Source organism: Neocloeon triangulifer, unplaced genomic scaffold, assembly GCF_031216515.1.
Source record: "Neocloeon triangulifer isolate White Clay Creek 2 clone unplaced genomic scaffold, ASM3121651v1 ptg000012l, whole genome shotgun sequence".
Lineage (NCBI taxonomy): Eukaryota > Metazoa > Arthropoda > Insecta > Ephemeroptera > Baetidae > Neocloeon > Neocloeon triangulifer.
In genome coordinates, this window is record NW_026775554.1 from 1,995,788 (window position 1) to 2,014,826 (window position 19,039).

General features: G+C 41.4%; 5 protein-coding genes across 10 annotated transcripts; 2 read left to right on the forward strand and 3 right to left on the reverse strand.

Annotated features, from left to right (window-relative positions):
* Nucleotides 1-1,181: 1,181 nt before the first annotated feature.
* LOC132196584 (akirin-2) lies at nt 1,182-3,027 on the reverse strand. The gene is made up of 4 exons (XM_059619343.1): nt 2,615-3,027; nt 2,308-2,507; nt 2,087-2,249; nt 1,182-2,032 (listed from the first exon to the last, which is right to left on the reverse strand). The coding sequence occupies exons 1-4, from the start codon at nt 2,793-2,795 to the stop codon at nt 2,022-2,024; spliced, it is 555 nt and encodes a 184-aa protein (XP_059475326.1). The 5' UTR covers nt 2,796-3,027; the 3' UTR covers nt 1,182-2,021.
* A 229-nt stretch (nt 3,028-3,256) lies between these two features.
* LOC132196369 (uncharacterized) lies at nt 3,257-8,046 on the forward strand. Of its 3 annotated transcripts, none has more exons than XR_009441755.1 (18): nt 3,257-3,393; nt 3,660-3,769; nt 3,827-4,032; nt 4,095-4,238; nt 4,290-4,432; nt 4,480-4,667; nt 4,718-4,845; nt 4,896-5,146; nt 5,313-5,533; nt 5,579-5,731; nt 5,785-6,028; nt 6,150-6,329; nt 6,384-6,649; nt 6,703-6,877; nt 7,331-7,480; nt 7,561-7,593; nt 7,654-7,733; nt 7,790-7,806. XR_009441755.1 is itself a non-coding variant. In XM_059618950.1 (18 exons), exons 2-18 carry the CDS (start codon nt 3,722-3,724, stop codon nt 7,948-7,950), a joined length of 2,766 nt encoding a protein of 921 aa, XP_059474933.1. In that variant the 5' UTR covers nt 3,257-3,393; nt 3,660-3,721; the 3' UTR covers nt 7,951-8,046. The 3 variants fall into 3 exon arrangements, 2 of the variants coding, with proteins under 2 accessions (XP_059474933.1, XP_059474934.1); XM_059618950.1 differs by having other exon boundaries at nt 7,331-7,477; nt 7,563-7,593; nt 7,790-8,046; XM_059618951.1 differs by lacking the exon at nt 3,257-3,393 and adding an exon at nt 3,443-3,461 and having other exon boundaries at nt 7,331-7,477; nt 7,563-7,593; nt 7,790-8,046.
* LOC132196371 (UPF0389 protein GA21628) lies at nt 7,953-9,303 on the reverse strand. Of its 4 annotated transcripts, none has more exons than XM_059618954.1 (4): nt 9,147-9,303; nt 8,499-8,659; nt 8,347-8,440; nt 7,953-8,297 (listed from the first exon to the last, which is right to left on the reverse strand). In XM_059618954.1, the coding sequence occupies exons 1-4, from the start codon at nt 9,152-9,154 to the stop codon at nt 8,090-8,092; spliced, it is 471 nt and encodes a 156-aa protein (XP_059474937.1). In that variant the 5' UTR covers nt 9,155-9,303; the 3' UTR covers nt 7,953-8,089. The 4 variants fall into 4 exon arrangements, with proteins under 4 accessions (XP_059474937.1, XP_059474938.1, XP_059474940.1 ...); XM_059618955.1 differs by having other exon boundaries at nt 9,131-9,255; XM_059618957.1 differs by having other exon boundaries at nt 9,119-9,242.
* Nucleotides 9,304-9,474: 171 nt separating this feature from the next.
* On the forward strand, nt 9,475-15,445 carry LOC132196368 (lysosomal alpha-glucosidase-like). The gene is made up of 16 exons (XM_059618949.1): nt 9,475-10,327; nt 10,388-10,576; nt 10,786-10,934; nt 10,993-11,167; nt 11,221-11,311; nt 11,366-11,604; nt 11,864-11,968; nt 12,021-12,275; nt 12,390-12,592; nt 12,645-12,778; nt 13,223-13,374; nt 13,432-13,665; nt 14,086-14,270; nt 14,322-14,410; nt 14,468-14,664; nt 14,723-15,445. Exons 1-16 carry the CDS (start codon nt 9,704-9,706, stop codon nt 14,783-14,785), a joined length of 3,084 nt encoding a protein of 1,027 aa, XP_059474932.1. The 5' UTR covers nt 9,475-9,703; the 3' UTR covers nt 14,786-15,445.
* A 3-nt stretch (nt 15,446-15,448) lies between these two features.
* LOC132196370 (glutathione S-transferase 1-like) lies at nt 15,449-18,004 on the reverse strand. The gene is made up of 5 exons (XM_059618952.1): nt 17,850-18,004; nt 17,097-17,265; nt 16,844-16,902; nt 16,155-16,296; nt 15,449-15,845 (listed from the first exon to the last, which is right to left on the reverse strand). Exons 2-5 carry the CDS (start codon nt 17,235-17,237, stop codon nt 15,537-15,539), a joined length of 651 nt encoding a protein of 216 aa, XP_059474935.1. The 5' UTR covers nt 17,238-17,265; nt 17,850-18,004; the 3' UTR covers nt 15,449-15,536.
* Nucleotides 18,005-19,039: the final 1,035 nt, after the last annotated feature.

A 19,039-nucleotide genomic window follows, 5' to 3' on the forward strand; every position in this document is an offset into this window, starting at 1 on the left:
CATATATAACGACGTACCTGACTCGGGAATTATATTGGGATTTGCGTATTTTTATTGCGACTTTTGTATAATATCACATATTGAAATTGGCTCCTTGTTATCCGAAACATACCCTTAAGAGAGAGAGAGAGAGATTTCGAGACGCATTTTTTTTCGCTCGGATTTCTCGCGCGTTTTCCATTTTGCGAATCGTTTTCCAAACGCAATGAAATGCTTTTGGCTTTTGTTGTTTGTGAGACTTAATTGCAAAGAAAAAGAAACCATTGTGGATCTTACATTTGTCTTCTGGTGTACGAATCTTATGTGAAACCAAGCAAAAACACCTATTCTCTGTCTATGTATAATATCACATGCGATGTTTGAGAATACAAAGCGTATTATATGAAATAAATTATGTATTGGACTATCGAATCGTGTGAACTATTTTGGAAAAATAAAAAAAAACAATCATGCTGCCATATAATCTAATGACTCTCCATTCACGATTACCTCAACATAAAAAAAAAAAAAATAATTTGATAAATTTTTTTTTTAAATGAAGCAATTTGATCTGAAGGAAAATTACGTTTGAAAAATTGCATGAAATTGTGGGAAAAAAAGAAAAATAGTAATCTTTTTATGTGACGTATATTCACAGCCAAATTTTATTGAGAAAAGAATAGATAAAAATCATAATACATAAATTGAGATTTGAAAAAGTCTAAGATGTACAGATTTTAGATTACAATGTGCTGTGGTCTCTTTCTTACTTTCAACTGTTACCTGAGAATCAATCGCGCCAAATCAGCATCAAAATTAGGCGCTCTCCCTTGGACCAAATTTCCTTCTGGTCTTGCGGCGCTGTTTGTCAAAAATATAATCTTGTTTTATTCACAAATTAATAACAATCCAGGGCAGATAAGAATCAGCAGGGTATACAACCGGCTCAGCGCCCACGTTTGACAGATAACATTATGATACATTGAAATAAACTGGAAAAATAAATCAATTTTTAATTAAATCAAATTTTCAAACCAAAATGACGTGCACTGTTTGTAAAGATTAATTTTAGCATTCTGATTGACCATACTAAATCCAAGTTCATCAACACACTTAATTATTGCTCATTGTCAGACTCACTTAATCTCATTGGAGTTTTCCCACACTTGTTTTTTTTAAGGGTGCAATAAGATTACTTGAAATAAGGCTAGTGCATATTATTTATTTGCAAATGATAACACATTTTCCATACAAATCTTTTTTAAGCAGCAAAATTACAAAAGTTATCGCATGTTACATCTTACATTTAGCTAAACCTACAATGTGCCAAACTCAGGGAATCTTGTTGAAAAGTTATCATAGCCCGGCAGGTTTCAAAGGCCTCGGGATCTCTTTCTTTCTCTCTCTCTCGTGGGGGGCAACAAAGTGACAAGGAAGGCAAAATCAAAGTCTTAGCGCAGAAAATTTTCGGTATCATTTTACGATATTGTGATAACGGATGGCACTAAATCACAAATCTCCCCCGCTCTAAAATTAAACCTAGTTCGAACAAACTCACTCATTCGAAGCAATCATCTCTGAAGTGAGAAATTAAGGCAGTCAAATAAATTCTTGTGCCGAATCTGCAAGAATACAAAGAGAAACAAACCAATGATAAACCACTTGTAACTTTTACACTTTAGATTTAATTTAGAATTTGATCACTTGGCACAATTCGTGAGAATCTTCTTATGTATGTACAGGTATTGCAACCAAAGCTGGTTTTCTCTCTTCTTCTACCAAGTCGTCTGTTGTCGGAATGCGGTGACGAAATAAACAAGGATCACCAAAATTTTCCAATCAACCGGGGAGAATAAATACAAGAATGTAAATCTCAGACTTTGAAGCACAAACAAAATCCTTCCTGTGTATACAGACTTTTTTCCATGTCCATGTCATTATGTGTGTTTTTTTTTCTAAGGCTTGTTTCTCGACTGCCCAAAGCAGCTTTCTAATATACAAAAATGCACTCAAAAAGTGTAGTTCTGCGTCTCCTCCGATAATTACGAAAGATCTGCAACAAATAGCAAGTTAATTTCAATCTGATGGGAATTTTCTGTAGACTCACAACTGGGAGGTTCGGCAGTGGGCCTCGAGCGGTGCAACTGGTCATAGGTGAATTTGACAAACTGCTCGTACTGATCGGCCAGTTTGGCGTGCAGGATGCGCTCGTACTCCTCTCGCAGTTCAACTTCACGCTCTCTCAGGATGCGCTCACAGATCATTTCCACCTGAAGAGTTCCAAATTTTTTAAAATTTCAAATTATTTAAAATTGTGGAGAAAATTACCTGCTTCAGGGTGTACAGGGGGCGGTCGCAAGGTTGGGTCTGGATGAGTCTCGAAACGCGAGAGGAGCTGTCGGGCGACTCAGGGCCGCTGTCCTGAGAGGAAGACGAGTCCTTGGAAGAATCTTCGCCCGAGTCCAGTTGCAGCTTGTTGAGCCGCTGCAGGCGGCGGATCTCGTTGCTCAGATCGGCAGCTATGCGATCTGCGAATAGTGATTTCAAATTGAGACGAGATTCAAATAGCGAATTCCAATTGAGACGAGATTAAAAAAAATTCTTGCGACACTCCGTAAAAGGGAAAGATTCTTACCAGTCCTTAGGGCGGGGGTTCCTTGCTCGAAGATGGATGGGGTCTTCACGGGCTCTTCGGCCGTCGAGGTTGACGGCTTCGGAGAGACGCATTGCAGAGGAGAACACCTCCGCCTCTTGGTCTGTCTTCCGTTGTGGACGGGATCAAAATCAAGGGATCGCTTCAAAGTCGCGCAAGCCATTCCTCCTAACAGATTCGACTAGGAATTGACAGCACTGCGATTGCGATTCCGCTAAACGAATGCCTGCAATTTGAAGCCAAACTAACGAGCAATCCGAATCTGTAACGGTTGAACGAAACGCTCTCAAAACTAGGCCGATGTTTTCAGATTTCGAATTCGAATCCTCTTGCAACAAAGAACTAGAAATGGAGAGCAACAACCATCAACTGCATCTTGATCGCAAATAAGTCGTGTGTTGCCAACATGACGGTTTTATACCAACCCATATTTACTTATTAAATAATTACAAAACACGCAAAAAAAATCAAAATAAATTATTTAAATAAAAATTTGCATTTAAATTGAGTAATTTTTGCAAAAATAGAGTTAAAAGTGGAAATAATAAAAATGGCTGTAAATGTTATGTTGGTATCACTTTGGTCGTCTGGATGCCGTGCGCTGTTGCCAGACTAATGTTGTCACTGCACACTTTCAACTTGAAAACTACCACAGGTTTCCCATTGTGCCATGCTCCCTGGGCTCCCTGGCATCGTTGCTTCGAACACTCGCTCATGATCGCCGAGGAACTTCTTCCCTAAAGTTTTTACACAATATTTCGGTAGGCTGAAGTGACACTGAAATGCCGATTGCCGCGAGTTGAAGCTGGAAATTTCGTTTTTGAAAACGGTGCTCGGGCTGCTCGCGAAAGCGCGCTCAAAGCTATTGTTCCGGCTGAGCAAACTAATGCCGTCCGGGCATTTCGCTTTGTTATTGTCCTTGCATTCATACGAATATTTCGATTTTGACTTGCTGATAAAAAAAAAAATCTGCATCAACGACGCCTTTAATCGATTGGTTCTAACGCAGAAATTTAATGCCTTTCAGGTTATCTCCTCCTGACTTCAGTTTCATGTGAATGACAAGCGGACGAACAGAATCGTCTCAACATGGCAAGCAAACCCACAGAGAGGAAAAAGAAAAAGCAGAAAAATGTGGTACAAGCGGCAGTTGACTTTGGTTGCTGTGCAAAAATAAAATTATCAAAATTTCAGATGGAAGCAAAATTCATTCGAACAAAGCCGCTGCCGCCTCCGCAACCCACTCAACAGAGCAGTCAGACTAGTTCGTCTCAAAATCAGAATAAGAGCAACAAAAGTGAGAAGAAAAATAGTACAGAAATCAAGGAACAAAAGGACCAGCTTAAGGAACAATACTGGGCCAAACTGCTGGCCAGTGGCTTTTGCAAGGATAATCTGAGGTTTATCCAAGATGATTTTTTCCATAAAATTCAGATTCTATGTAAATATCTTTCCTCGTTAGGCCAACTGATCCAAAATCGAACTTCTCTGAAGCAGACTGGATGGAAGTTCGGCAGTATTTTAATCACGCATATCACGCCACCAACGAGGACAGCAAGCAATTCGTCAAAAAGAACGCCAGCAAAATTGTGAAAGTCATCAAAAGGTGAATTTCTTTTAAGATGTTATCCCTGTCTTAATTATTTTCAAATTCAAGATTATGTGCCAAGGATTCGCAGCAGGTTCTGCTGTTTTTGGAGTCTCAAGTGCAAGAGTATGTGATAGAAGTCAAAGTAAAGTTGCTGGAGCTGTTGAAAAAGGCAGGCCAGCCCTCTCAAGTTGCACGAAATTTTCTAACAAGTGAGAGTTGAACCAAATTTGACATTGTTACTGAAACCTTTGCTTAGAATTGGTCGATCATTACGCTAGTCTGAGCAGCGGCGCCACTTGTCTGTCTGAGGCCTTGAAGGATTTGGAGGAGCAGCACTTGGCCATGTTCGGGATGGGTTGGGAGGACTTGAATAGGCTGCTCTTTGAGAGGTGTGTCCACTCGGACCCCGTGGTGCAGCTCAAGATCCCTCAGTTTGTTAGTCAAGTACGTCCGTTTCCCCCCATTCAAAGCCGTACTAATTTTCCTTTCCAAAGTTGCAAGGTTGTTTGAATCAGAAAGACAAAGGTGGATTTTACGGAGTTTTCCAGCGACTTTTAACCTTAGAGGAGCACATGACGGGCATCTCTGAGAAGTGGAAAAGAGTGGAAGGCCTTGTTCACGAGTAATATTTATTTTTATCTTTCATTCCAAGTTGTTAATTATTTTGTTAAGGAAAAACGTGTCCAACCTCAGCAAAATGGTATCTCAGCTCCGAATTGATCTCTGCGACAACAAAGGAACAAAGAAACAGTGCAGCTGCAGCATTTGCTCCTCGCTGCTGTTGAAACAGCTCTCTCAGTTAGGACTGGCCCAGCAGAACACCAAAGGCCCCCCACCCCAGCAGAAAGTGAAAGAACAGAAGAGTGTGGAAAGTAAAAGTACTGCGAAACAAACTCAAGCAAATGTAAAAAACAACACACAAGGTAGGAAAAAAATAATAAAGCGTTTTTTATACCAAAATCTTTCAAATGAAATAAGAAGTGATTATTTTGACTTGGTGTTCCTATTTATGGAATTTCCGGCATTTTTCCAAGTTGACAATATTATTAAATAAATATCTTAATATAATTGTAATTATTTGTGAATCAGATAAGAAGCAGAGCAAACAGCAGCCCAAGGGTGGCAAGGAAAAGAAAGGTGAAAAGGTTGATGTTCAGACTGGGAAGGGCAAAGAAGCTGCTACAAAAGGCAAAGGCAAACAGGCCCCTCCTCCTCCTCCTCCTGTAGTGTCCGAGCCAGGCAAGAAAACCAAGCAGAAAAATTCTTCGACGTCTAGTGAGAAAAGTTTGAGCACCCCAGAGCACAAAGTTGTGAGTTTTTTAAGATAAAGGGCAGGCTTGGTAACCCAAATTCAGATTCCACAGAGTAAAAAGGAGACCAAGGTGAAGGAGAAGAATCCCGGTGACAACAGGTCTCTGCATGATTTGCTCGAGTTCATCGAAGGCACCGACAGCGCCAGCAAAGACGAAAAGAAGGCTGCCAAGAAGGCCAGGCAGAAGATGAAAAAGGTTGCAACTTCTCTCTTAGAATTTAACCTTTAAACGAATTGATTTTTTTTCAGCTGCAGGACGGCCAAGTGGAGAAAAAAGTGGCTAAACCCGAACCACCCGCAGCTGTGATCAAAGTTCCTAAACAAGCATCGAGCATCCAAATTGCACCTAAGGCCGATGGCAAAAAGGAGCCCCAGATGGTCACCATCCGCAGGGTCATGGAGCCCAGCAGCTCCGAGCCCACGGTCACCATCACCCTGAAAGGGGACACGCCTGACCACGACAAGGTCCTCTTCACTCTCGTCAACGGACAAGGTTTTTAATTATTTCAAATGGAAATCAAATTATCTCTTTAAAAGTTTGTCATTTAAAAAGATTCAAAGCACTTATAACAGTTCCAAGTTTTTTGTTTAAACATTTTTTTTATCAAATTTAGTTAAAGACGACGCCAAGGGCAAAGGGAAACAGGCCGAGCAGAAACCTGCCCCCGAAACCAAGAAGAGCAAGAAAAAAAAGGGGGCCAAGCAAGCTGAGCCTGCCCCTGTGCCACCCCCCGCGCCTCAACCACTCGCCCAGTCTTATGTTCTCAGCCAACAACAAATGCAGCAAGAGAGATGTACCATTTTGATTATTTGTAAAATTTAACATTTGAGATAAAATGTTTTTACAGTCATGGTGAGTTCGAATCCGTACCAGCCTGTGCCGAAGCCCCACGTGACAGTGACACCCATCATGGGTCCTCCGTATACAGCCAGGGCGCCTGCCCAAGAGATGTCCGTCAGCGACTTTTGCGCGCAACAACCCAAACTCGGCCCCTTCCGAGCACCCATCGTGCCAACCAGGGGCTTCCAAGAGGACCCCCTGCAGCAAAACCAGCACGACGGCCAGTTCTCATTACACAACATCAAACTGCCCCCGGGAATTACAATCACCAAGGTTTTTTTTAACTGGAAATTGGAAAAATAAATAATCCATTTGTTTGTGAAAAGGTGGAAGGCCCGAGAATAGCGCGCGTGGAGCCGCCACCGCCACCTGTGCGGAAGGAGGAACAGGGCGGCTACCAACAGGTGGGCACCATGATCGTCAACATGCCCCAACCGCTGCCTCCATCCTCATATCAGCAGCACAATCTGAATGCGGCGCAGATGGGCTCGATGAGGAACAGTGAGTTTTAATTAAACTGCAACAATGGATTTAAAATAGTTTTGATTTGGACACTTGAAATATTTTTCTGGACATGGGAAATATATTTTTTGCTCTCGAACAGTTTGATTAAAAGTTTGAAAACAGATTCACAACTTTGTAGCTAGCTCGAAAATTTTAATTATTAGAGTCAAAAGACAAAGACCTCGAGTTGAAATAAATGGACATTATTCTTAATTTTCTCAGAAACCTATGCAAGAAAGAAGTAGTTGAAATGGAAATTAGTGTGGTCATTAAAAATAGTAGATCTGGGCATTTTTCGAAAAAAGTTTGAATTTACAATCAAACCTTTACAAATCAAAAGTCATAGGGCTTTTTCTGTTAAATTGGAATGAGGAATTTAACTGTGTGTCTAAAAAATGTCACTTTATTCAATTATTCGACCCAAACTGATTGCACATCCTTTTTTCTTAGTGGGCATGCAGAACCCGAATGTGATAGTGGTGGACACCGGCAAGCTGATGGACGAGGAGGCGCCCGCCCACAACTATGCCAACAACCACAATGGCCTGTGGCAGCAAACCAACGGCACGCTCAAACACCCTCACCTGGCGGGCGGAGGTGAGTTAAGTCTTGACCTCGACCTCACGCGCTTGTGGGGTGGGCTGGGTCGGTGTCCTTATTAATCTGCTCTTTGTTTCCACAGGCGTAATGCTGAACGGCAACGTCATTCCAAAGTAAGTTTGTTTGTTTGTAACATTTTGAGGAAATGGTCTGATGCGAAGAAAAACTTTTAGCGGGCAAGTTCCGCAGGGAACTGCCGGGGGAAAGAAGAAGAAGAAGAAGGGGAAAAAGGGCGAAGAGTGGAATTTAGTTGGTTGGTGCCAAAACAGTGTGCCGGTAAATTCCCCTTGTCACGAATTGAATTTGCAGAAAGCGTGTTCACCCCTAAGGACATAGACTTGGACGCCGTCGACGACGACGAGCGCGAACTGGAAGCCTTCAAGAGGTTTTGCTTCAACTCGGTGCCTCCGGAACACAAAGAAAAGGTTCATCTCAATCTCAAAGACTTAGTAATCAAGAAGAAGCCATGAACCACCGTTTTGTACCGTAATTTATGTTGTTTATCATTTATTGAGTACTCTGAATAAATTGTACACTAGAATTTGCAAACAAACACATTTCCGAAATAATTTACAAGCACAGCCTTTCAGTTGATTCCATCTTGCGTGGTTACTTTTGGGCTGCACTGGCTGCAGCCGCGGCGTCGTCGTTGTACTTTTTGTGCCAGTCCAGGTTCATCTTGACAACACTCTCGCCGCGTTCGGCCGCCTGCTTTCCGCTGATGACGCACGCAACGCAAGCGACGATGGTGCCAAGAATTAAATAATTGGCGATTCTGATGCGCGCCTTGTTCCTCGCCTTCTCGATCGCCTCTTCCCTGATTCCGTCATTTAAACAATTGCTCTATTTGAGAGAAAGTTACTTACGGAACTGTGGGTGGAATTTCTTCGACGCTTTTGTACCTGCCCGACCAAACCAGGAAGGTCTTTTCCAACCTATTCGGCGCGTGACTCCTGCCACCTGAATTCAATTTAGTCATTAATTTCATTTGTTAAAATTTTCTGAACTCTCAACTCACCCATTCTGATCGAGTCCATCGCGTTTTTGGTTGGTTCAGCGGGTGGGGCGGTTTTGGTGATCTCAGCTTCTTTGCAAACAACGGTGGTCCGGACAAAGCTTCTGGCGGCCACTCTGCTCAGGAGCGCCGCCCTTCGAGTCGTCCGAAGCGCAATCATAGTTCTGTAAAATGTTCCCTTTAACTAAACAAGCTAAAGAAACCCTGAACGCTTTTATACGGAGCAGGATATATGCTGTCTGGACTGGAAAGGGAATTTACCACAGACGAAACACACATCCATTTAAAGGAGGAGTTTTTTTTTGCATACGTCAAAGAGAGCACGTAAACCTCTGGTGCATCAATCACGTACGCTTTACATACACATACAAACGTGTTGTCGTGTTTGTTCAAAGAGGCCGACGACTGTTTAAAACAGGTTGTGTGCCTCTCTCTCTATCTATCATTAATAGAACCTTGCGAAATAAATGCACTAGGTTCGAGGTTAATTGAAGAAATCAATTTATTTTTATGACAATGCGATGTAGATAATTAGGGAACAATATTATAATAATGTGCATTTATGTTTCGTGATGTTTCGTTTAAATGTCATATAGAAACCGGTTGTGACAAGAATCACGTACAAAGTTACGTGCCTCGGCCTCTACTCACTGATTCATAGCTGAAAACCTCAATGGGCAAACAAATTACTTTCCCTTCACTCGAGAGCTCCAAAGCTGGCGAGTTGCAAAATGTAAACAAGCTGCCTGGCCACTGAGCAGTGTGGCCAACTACCAATGGAAATTAATCCTTTGTTTAGGCGTCTTTTGAAGTCTTCTGCAATTAACAGTAGATATATTTACAGTTTTATTAAAAAGAATATCATTTTCATAAGATTTAAGGTTTTTTAAACCTTTAAAACCTTTAAAAAAAGCAAACAGTGTTAGTGTCATGTTGGCAACATTGGCAGTCAGCTGTGGCTCGCGCGAGTCGCCCGGCCGTTATCGATTACAAAGCACACTGCACAGCAGCAGAGCAAAAGAAAGAAAAACGCTAAAAGAAAAAGAAGAAGCAGAAGATTGGTTAGTAATAATCGTGCACTTTTACGCAATTGAGCGAAGAAACTGGGTAAGTCGGAGGGTCTGGCGAAAAAGTCAGTGGAGGCGGTTCAATGTTTGCTGGGTGAGGATCAGCAGCAGCAGCAGCAGCACTCGACCCGCGGCGGCAAAATGCGGGACAGCGTGAAGAACCTTCTGCGGCAGATCAAGGACCTGCGGGGCGGCGGCCAGGTCAAGCAGAGTGACCAGGTAGAGCTGCCGAGCCAGTCGGAGCCGATCGCGGCCGCGTCCGACCTCAACAGGGTCGACGACCTTTCGCACGACTTCTTCTCCGAGGACGGCGACGACGAGGTGCTGACGGGCAACTCGAAGCGCTGCCTCATCGTGGTGGGCTCGCTGTTCGTGTTGTGCTGCCTGGCCCTGCCCACGGCCATCATCGCGCACCACATGCTGGCCGCCGGCCGCACCCTCAACACGGCGGCCAACGGCGACCACTACTACGCCGACTGCAAGTTCTTCGGTGACCTGCGTCTGCAGAACCAGAAGTACCTGCGCAAGAAGCTCGCGCCGCCCTCCAACTACGACGACATCGAGGAGCCCCTCGCCCTGCCCGTCGAGAAGGAGGTCCCGGTGGCCCTCGGGGCCCCGCCCAGGGCCACTCTCTGCGCAAACACACCCCCGGAGCTCATGTTCGACTGCTACCCTGAGAGCGGCGCCACCAAGGACAAGTGCGAGGCCAGGGGCTGCTGCTGGGTCCCCAGAAGGCTCGCCAGCCCCCGCGGTGAAAACCACCACGTAATTTTGTTATTTTTATTTTCATTAAATTTATTTTGGCTGAACAATTTGGTTTTGCAGAAGAGCCTGGAGGTGCCGTACTGCTTCTTCCCTCGCAACTTCGGCGGCTACAAGTACGTCAACGTGACCGAGGCCCAGTGGGGGCTGACGGCCTACATGAAGAGGGAATTTTTCTCTCCATACCCTGAGGACATCCCTATCCTCAGGATGGACATCAAAATGGAGACCAAGGAGAGGCTGCGCATCAAGGTTAGAATTAAAATTAAAAAGAAAAATCAAACCAATTTAACTAAGCTTGAGTATAATCTTTTTGTTTTAGGCTCAAATTTTGAGAAAACACTTTGCATTCTTTTTATTGAAAATAATTTTCAAAATTAAAATTTCTGATTCATATTTAGGCTTTAAAATTGAACACAAGCAATATGAACAAGAAAAACAAATTTATCTTTTGTCGACAGATTTACGATCCTCACCACAACCGGTTTGAGCCTCCGTACCCAGAAGTGCCAAAGGTCAAGGGCAAATTCCCCAAGAGAGATTACGAAGTGGTCATTGACCCCTCGCACTCGGGCTTCAAGGTCATCCGAAAGAAAACAAACTGCACAATGTAAACATATTGTCACTGATTGTGTGCTACAATATTTACTCTTGATTTTTGTGTTCAGTTTTGACACTGCCTCCACCGAGGGTTTCACTTTCGCCAACCAGTTTCTGCAAATCTCGTCCTTGCTGCCCTCAGACTTTATCTACGGCCTGGGCGAGCACCGCTCCACCCTCAGACTGTCCACTCACTGGGAGCGCTTCACCCTTTTCACACATGACTCTGTCCCGCAAGAGAGAGTAATTTATTAATCAAATTTCTTGCATTTTCAAATCATTTTTCATTTTTTCAGACCAATTTGTACGGGAGCCACCCATTCTACATGGTTTTGGAGAAGTCTGGCAAGAGCCACGGAGTTTTCCTCCTCAACAGCAATGCCATGGGTACAAATTACCGTTGTTATTATTATTTTTAGGTTATAAAATTTCCTTTTGCAGACGTCATTCTGCAACCAGCGCCGGCAATCACCTTCAGAGCTATCGGAGGAATTTTGGACTTTTACTTTTTCATGGGTCCGACACCTTCGAATGTTGTGGCTCAGTACACAGAGGTCATCGGCCGGCCATACATGCCTCCGTACTGGGGCCTCGGCTACCACCAGTGCAGATTTGGCTACAAGACCCTGGAGAAGACCAAGCAAGTCCTGCAAAGAACCATTGACGCAGGCATTCCAATTGTAAATAATTTAAAATATAAAATCATTTTAAATTTTTAGAAATCTAAATTTTATATTTCGCTTGAGAATTTTTGATAGATTATTTTTGATAAATTTTCATTTTTTGACAAATATTAATGGAGCTTTAAAGTTGAAAGGCCCGGATTTGAGACAATCTTAAAGTAATTTTCTAAAACACATTATTCGAAAGTTCTTTTTCAATCCAAACATTGCAGTTTTTAAGTTACCAGTCCATTTATATTTTACTTTTGTCTTGAAGGACACTCAGTGGAATGACTTGGATTACATGCAGAGGGGCAACGACTTCACCTGGGACAATGAACTGTTCGCTCAACTGCCCGAGTTCATTAATGACTTGCACAAGGTTTGTCTAGTGAAATATAATGGGACCAAATTTTAATTGTTCGCAATTGAAGGCTGGGCGTCACTACATTCCTCTGATTGACGCTGGAATCGCCTCTGGAGAACCAGCAGGAAGCTACGCCCCGTACGAGAGAGGAATCGAGTTGGACATTTTCATCAAGAACCAGTCAGATCTGCCCTTTGTTGGCAAGGTTTGGAATAAGTATGCAACCGTCTGGCCCGACTTTACCAATCCGCAGACGGTCAACTACTGGCTAGACGAACTCAAACTCCTGCACAACCAAATCAAGTTTGACGGGGCTTGGATTGTAAGAATTTAAAAAATTTCATATTTCTTATAATTAAATAATATTAAATCTTTACTCAGTTAAATAAAAATAGATATTTACATGATTCAAAAATTTCATCAATTCCAAATGTAGGACATGAATGAACCTTCCAACTTCTATGACGGGCAGAAGGACGGATGTCCTGACAACCAGTGGGAGAATCCACCATACCTGCCAGCTGTCCAGGGAGGAAAGTTGAGCTATAAAACTGTGTGCATGTCTGCAGTGCAGCACGCAGGTCTGCACTACGACGTGCACAACCTGTTTGGCTTCACCGAATCCATGCTCACCAGCTTGTGAGTTTTGAATACTGAAATTATTTGGTTTTTGACTGACTTTGGGATGCAGCGCCATGGCTGAGATCAGGGAGAGGCGACCCTTTGTCATCTCAAGGTCCACCTTCGCCGGTCAGGGTCACTATGCCGGCCACTGGAGTGGGGATGTTTACTCCACCTGGTACGACATGCGCAAGACTCTTCCCCGTAAGCACTTAAAAAACTCCTTCCTCTACTTTATAAATCTATTGATGTTTTATTTTAATTTCTACGGTGTTTTGTAATTCATTTCAAGCAAAATCTCTATTTTCATCAATTTGCAAAAGAAATATTTAATTGCCTTTATTTTCAAATAAATCAGACACTAATTTTAAACTCTTTAAAAGGAAAATTTGCTTGAGATTTTTTACTAAATTTGAAGATTTTTGTCTAATAATTTATAAAAAAAAAAAAATAATAATAATAATTCAAAGATTTTCATGAGTTTTATACTACTTGGAAAGTTCAAAAGTAATTTTTAATCATTTTTTTTTTTATTCAGAAGGAATTTGTTGAAGTTCATTATCAGAATTCATTTAAGAAAAATTGAAACGAATATTTCTGCTTGTTTGTTTTAACAAATTTTAAATATTCTCTGAATTTTTTGTACAGAGCTTCTGAGCTTCAGCATGTTTGGTGTTCCGCTGATGGGCGCTGACATTTGCGGCTTCAATGGCAACACGACAGCCGCTCTGTGTCAGCGCTGGGTGCAGCTCGGCGCCTTCTACCCCTTCTCGAGAAACCACAACACCGATGACGGAATCGTAAAAACAAAAACTTTTTGTTATGGAAATGAACTAAGGGTGAATTGATTGATTCAGGAACAAGACCCAGTGGCCCTGGGACCTGAGGTGGCTGAGTCGGCGCGGAAGGCGCTGCTGGTGCGCTACTCGCTGCTTCCCTACCTGTACGGCCTCTTTTGGCAGGCGCACGTCCGAGGCGCAACAGTCGCCAGACCCCTCTTCTTTGAGTTCCCCTTTGACACGCAGACCTATGACATTGACGAGCAGTTCTTGTGGGGCGCGGCCATCATGTTCGTCCCAATTCTAGATGAAGTCAGTATTTATAATTTATTTAAAATGCTAATTTACTTTGATATCAGCAAACACATAATAGTTGATAGTAGTTATAAAAAAGAAGGAAAGTCTTTATTTCCAATTGAGGCTCAACTATTAAGGATTCTGTTATTTAAATTTACCTTATCATAAGCTATAAACATTTTTTCAAGCAGTAATTTAGATAGACATCCTCAATTTAGAAAATAATAAATTGTAAAGGTAAATTTTCAAATTTGATTTTAAAAAAGACAATATTTAGGAAATTTAACACTAACAATTAGAAAAAATTCTAAACTGAGTTATAATTGAGAATTGAAACTTTTGGAAATTAATTTTGATATTAATTTAATTTATCAAAGTTTTATTTAAAAAAATGTATGCTTTGTACCTCAAAACTGATTTCATTGATCTATCCAGGGCAAGACGTCTGTTTCTGCTTACCTTCCCACGGGCACTTGGTACAACTTCCATGACCTGCAGCTGCTGCATTCGGGCAATGGCGAGTGGCTCCAACTTGCAGCGCCCCTCAGCATCATTCCCATTGTCCTGCGCGGAGGCCACATCATCCCCACGCAGGCGGCCAACCTCACCACCATTGACAGGTACAAATTAAAAAGAAAATCCACCCTCAAAACTATAATATTTTTTAAAAGCCGAAAGAATCCTGTTGAGTTGCTGGTGGTTCCGGACAGTGAGGGTGCCGCCTCTGGATTCATGTACTGGGACGACGGCGACTCCCTCAGTGAGGATTAAATAAAAAATTCACCAATGTTTGTATTTATAATTATGGAATTTGCAGACACTTTCGAGGAGGGCCACTTCAGCCTGGCCAACTTCACCTCAGGGTGGGGATGGCTGCAGAGCACCCCACAGTGGTGGGGCTACCAGGAGCGTCTGGTCCTCGGCAAGGTCACCTTCGTGGGCGTGGCCTCCAACGTGACCTTGGTCACCCTCAACGGAAAGGCGGCCGAGTTCACCTGCGACTTGGCCAATAAGGTAAAGAAAGGACCGATAAATAATTGTGGGATGAATTTTAATTAAACATTTTGTGCAGCTGCTGATTGTGGAGGAAATCAACGTGGCCCTGAGTTCGCCCATTTCGATCCACTGGAAGTAGAATTTTCCGTAACTAACTAATATGCTCAGTGTATTTAATGGAGGAGCCGTCGAAGGATGGATTTGTGCCATGCTTAGCTTTTAGTTGATTCTTTTTTAATCTCGAGATCTTGCGTGGTAGGTGTATATGTAGTTGTTAAGGTCAGGCCCTGGCTGGCATAAAGTGTATTCGGAAAACTAGGGACAGCCAAGCGACTTTTCTTGCTAACACTTCTCTGCACGAAAGTGAAACAAGACTGATTTATAAATTTAAGATTGCACTTTATGACAGCTGTTCCTGAAACGAGGCTCACTGTTTGTCGACCTAACTGGAATATGCAGATCTTATTATGAAAAAAAAAAATAAACGAATTTACGAGCTGTTACCTGTTGACTAAGAAAGGAAAAAATGGAAACGGTTGTATTCAGAATATTCAAGTGAGTCTGCTGGTTGTAAAGTTAATTGCAGGGATATTGTCAAACTTGTTCAATTAAAGAAAACGCTTTTTACGAAGAAGAAAAAAAATGTCCAAAAGTGGGCCGGTGCCATCATTGATTTGCAATCAGAGTACTGCATTTTTGTGATTTTATTAATTAGCCGTAACGATTACGAGTAAATTTAAGTTGCCTGTCGGACTTTTTTAAATTAAAACATTGGTCGATCCCGGAATAAATGGAAAAACACTTTGTTTATGTTGGAAAGCCTTAAAATAATTTATTGTGCCAAAATATATAGTAATATGAGTTTTGTAAATGTGAATACTGAGTGAGATTTACTTCTTGGTGAGGTTGTCGAACATCTCCTTGAACATTTCAACGCCTCGCTGGTTGGCGTCGGCGTAGCCGGGCAGGGTGCTCTTGCACTTGGCCAGCCAGCCGGACACGTTGGCGTACTTGGCCACGTCAAAGCCGACGGCCTCGGCGGTGGAGGCGGACGCGGCCAGAGAGATGTCAGCAAGGCTCATCTCGCTTCCGGCCGCCCAGTCCTGGCCCTCGAGGAACTTGTCCAGGTACTCAAAAGCCTCCTGCAGCTTCTTCAGCTTGGCCTCGTCGTAAGGCGCGCCGCCGAACATCACCGGGTACTGCACAAAAATGATCCAAAATAATAACCAAAATTCATTCATTTAATTGATGTTTGAAATTGAGATTTTAAACTGATAAAAAATCTTATTTGAACACATTTACTAATTAATTTTAAAGTATTTGCAATTAATTGGAGGGAATTTAAAATATTTTATACAGTTTGCTTAATGAAACAATTAAAAAATACATTGTGTAATCGAAAAATTCTAAAGTTTTTAGAAAAATTTTTAAATTACATTCTATTTGGCTATATTTTTGAATGAAAATTATCATTTCTCGTATTTTGAGCAAAATTTGGTGTCACTTACATAGTAGTCAGCGAATCGCTGGTAAAGAGTGCCCTGGTCAAAGTAGAGCCTCGAGTCGACGAGCGCGCGCTTCTTAGGGTCCTTGGGGTAGAGTGAGTCGCTCTTGCCGTACTGGTTCGCCAAGTAGCAGATGATGGCTCGGCTAGATTTACAAACAATTTTAACGTTAATTTAATAATTCAATGACCATCTGAATTTTGATTTAAAAAAATCTGTTGGCCCATTTCATTTTTTGTAACATACATTTTTTCAGTTCATTATGTACTATTATTTAAGCCATTACTTGAAAATTTGAATTTTATTTATTTGATGGTGATCTTAACGTACACAAAAATGAAGAAATTTCAATAATATTTTCATAAAAAGCGATGAACACTTTTCATTAAATACTGCCAGACGTGGACATTTACATTGGTCCAATGAAATTCCTATTTAAAATTCTCAAGCGAATAAAATTAATTATTTAAAATTAAAACAAAATTTCTTTTCATTTTGATAAAATTAATTTCCAACTTTAAAGGGACAAGAGACGAGAACACTTCTGATGCAAGGGGAGATTCAATTCCCAGGCCGCGGTCAAATGAAAGACGAATAAGGGTCGAAAGAATTCAAGTAGGTTTGATATATGAAGAAGATTTATAATCAACCCGCGAGACGGGAGAGGAAAAATTAAAGATAAAAAAGCTCACCTCTCCCACAGGGCGAATCCATTGTCATCAATGGTAGGCACACAGTGCTGGGGATTCAGCTGGAAAAATACAAAATATGAAATTAAATTTTGGTAAAACGCCAAACATTTTATTAAATAATAGAGCCAGAAAATCAATATTTTTGTAAGATTAAATCTGGCCTCGTTGTTGGCCATAAAAAGGATAAAAATGCTTGGAATTATATATTCTAATTTGGAATGATGGAAATTTTGTAAAAATGCTTATGGCAGACCTTGACGAACTCTGGCTTGAGGTGTTCGCCGGCCATCAGGTCGGTCAGCTTGAGGTTGAGTTCGACGCCGACGGCCTTGGCGGCGAGCAGGACGGCGCGGCAAGGGGCGCTGCCGGGGATGTAGTAAAAGTCGATCGGCATCTTCTTCTCGTAATTCGTCCTTTCGAAGCTGCAACAAAATTGCACCAACTGCGGTGAAAACATGCAGAAAATCCGGGTGTGCACCGTGGCGTGACCGCGCGCTGTGGGTGGAATTCCAAATTCCGCTTCCACTGGCGCGTAACAACCCAAATTAGCGGCACGAAATGGAAAATAAAAAAAAAATAGAGCACGCCAGAGTTAATTTTTAATGCGGCACTTTCGATTTGAATAATTCGTGTGCACGCAAGAGTCGCACAATTATTCAAAAATTGAAAGAAAGAAAAAATTAACAATTTAAAGAAAGAAATTTGATGCAATTTTGATTGGTTTATCAGGAAATAAATTTTAAATTATTGAGATGTCGAAATTGTTGCGACCGTTTCCTTCCACCTGCGGCAACAGTCAGGTTGATTGCCCAAATTGACTCTCACCAAACCCACTTCCTAATAATTCAAGCCATTCGACTGACCGGTTTGAGCAATTGCGAAAATTAAAAGTGAAAATTTCGCACATATTTATAAATTTAATTGTTTCTGATTTTGCCAGAATTTTAGAAATGAAAAATTATTAAAAAAAGTAATCTTTTAAAAGTGAAATTGAAAAAATTCTTACAATCGGTGAGGTCTCGGCTGAGAAGCAGGTGTGTTTCGTGTCGGCTGGTGCGGCTGACTGGGCCGAGGGGGTCTTGGTTTGAGACGCGGTCGCTTTATTCCACTCCGCCGCCGCCGCCGCCGCCGCCGCCGCCGCCGCCGCCGGCCGAGGACCAATCGCCGTCCGCCACCGCGCAACCGAATAAAAAAGTTAAAAGAACCAACATAATGACTTGTGCATTTTACTATTATATGTGTGAGCGCCAGAGAGAGGCTCGTCGGCGCTCAAGTTCATTAACGCGGTGAAAAAGTTATCTGCTCCTTTTGCGCCCACACAAAACATTTGATTTACTTCAGAGATAACATTTGATTTTTATCTTTTTTTCACCTCTCTAATTTGAAAACGATTCATTGCATTTATTTCAATTTTTTCTCAACAAATGCTACAATTTGTAAATATGATCCATTTAAAAAAAAAATCGGCAATGAATGTACTTTTTTTTAATTCGCTTACAATATCATCTGATAAATTTAAGTTCATATAAATATATATTATTTGTTAAAACTGACTGATTTCGGTATTTTGCTTAAAAAAGACTTTCCTGGAATATTTTAATTATAATTTATGCCTATTTGAAGACGTGGAGAAGCCTTTCTCTACATCTTAATTTTGATCTTAATTTAAAATGATATTTGCTGTTAATTATGATGAAATTTACTTTTTTTTAATTTATTGCTTTTGAAAATATACTTTATTTAAAATGGTTCTTTTGTAGACAAATCAGTAATCGTAATAATTTCTTTCATTTAATTTCAAACTTTATTTAAAAATCATGTTATAATCAAAGAAATTTCTTTCTTTGCATCTATTTTTCATAAATTTCACTGAATTTTACGTTCATTGGTCGCATGATTATGAATGGAATAATTTCTTTCCTCGTTTCACAACATGCCTTCACTTATCAGGAAACAACGCAAGTAAAAATGACTCGCAGGTTTGGCTTTTGTGCAATATTTGCCCGAACCGCGTGTGTGTGACAAGCGAGTCGTTTCCATTAGCAACTCTTTCCTCTGCGCTTAAATAATAATTAAGCGAAGTTTCTGGACTGGAGGCGTTTCCTATGCGCGCTACTAAAAGAGAAAGAAAGAACCGCCGCCATGAACTATTTGCGTTATCTCGTTTTTTGTGAATAATTCAACCGGACCTATTTT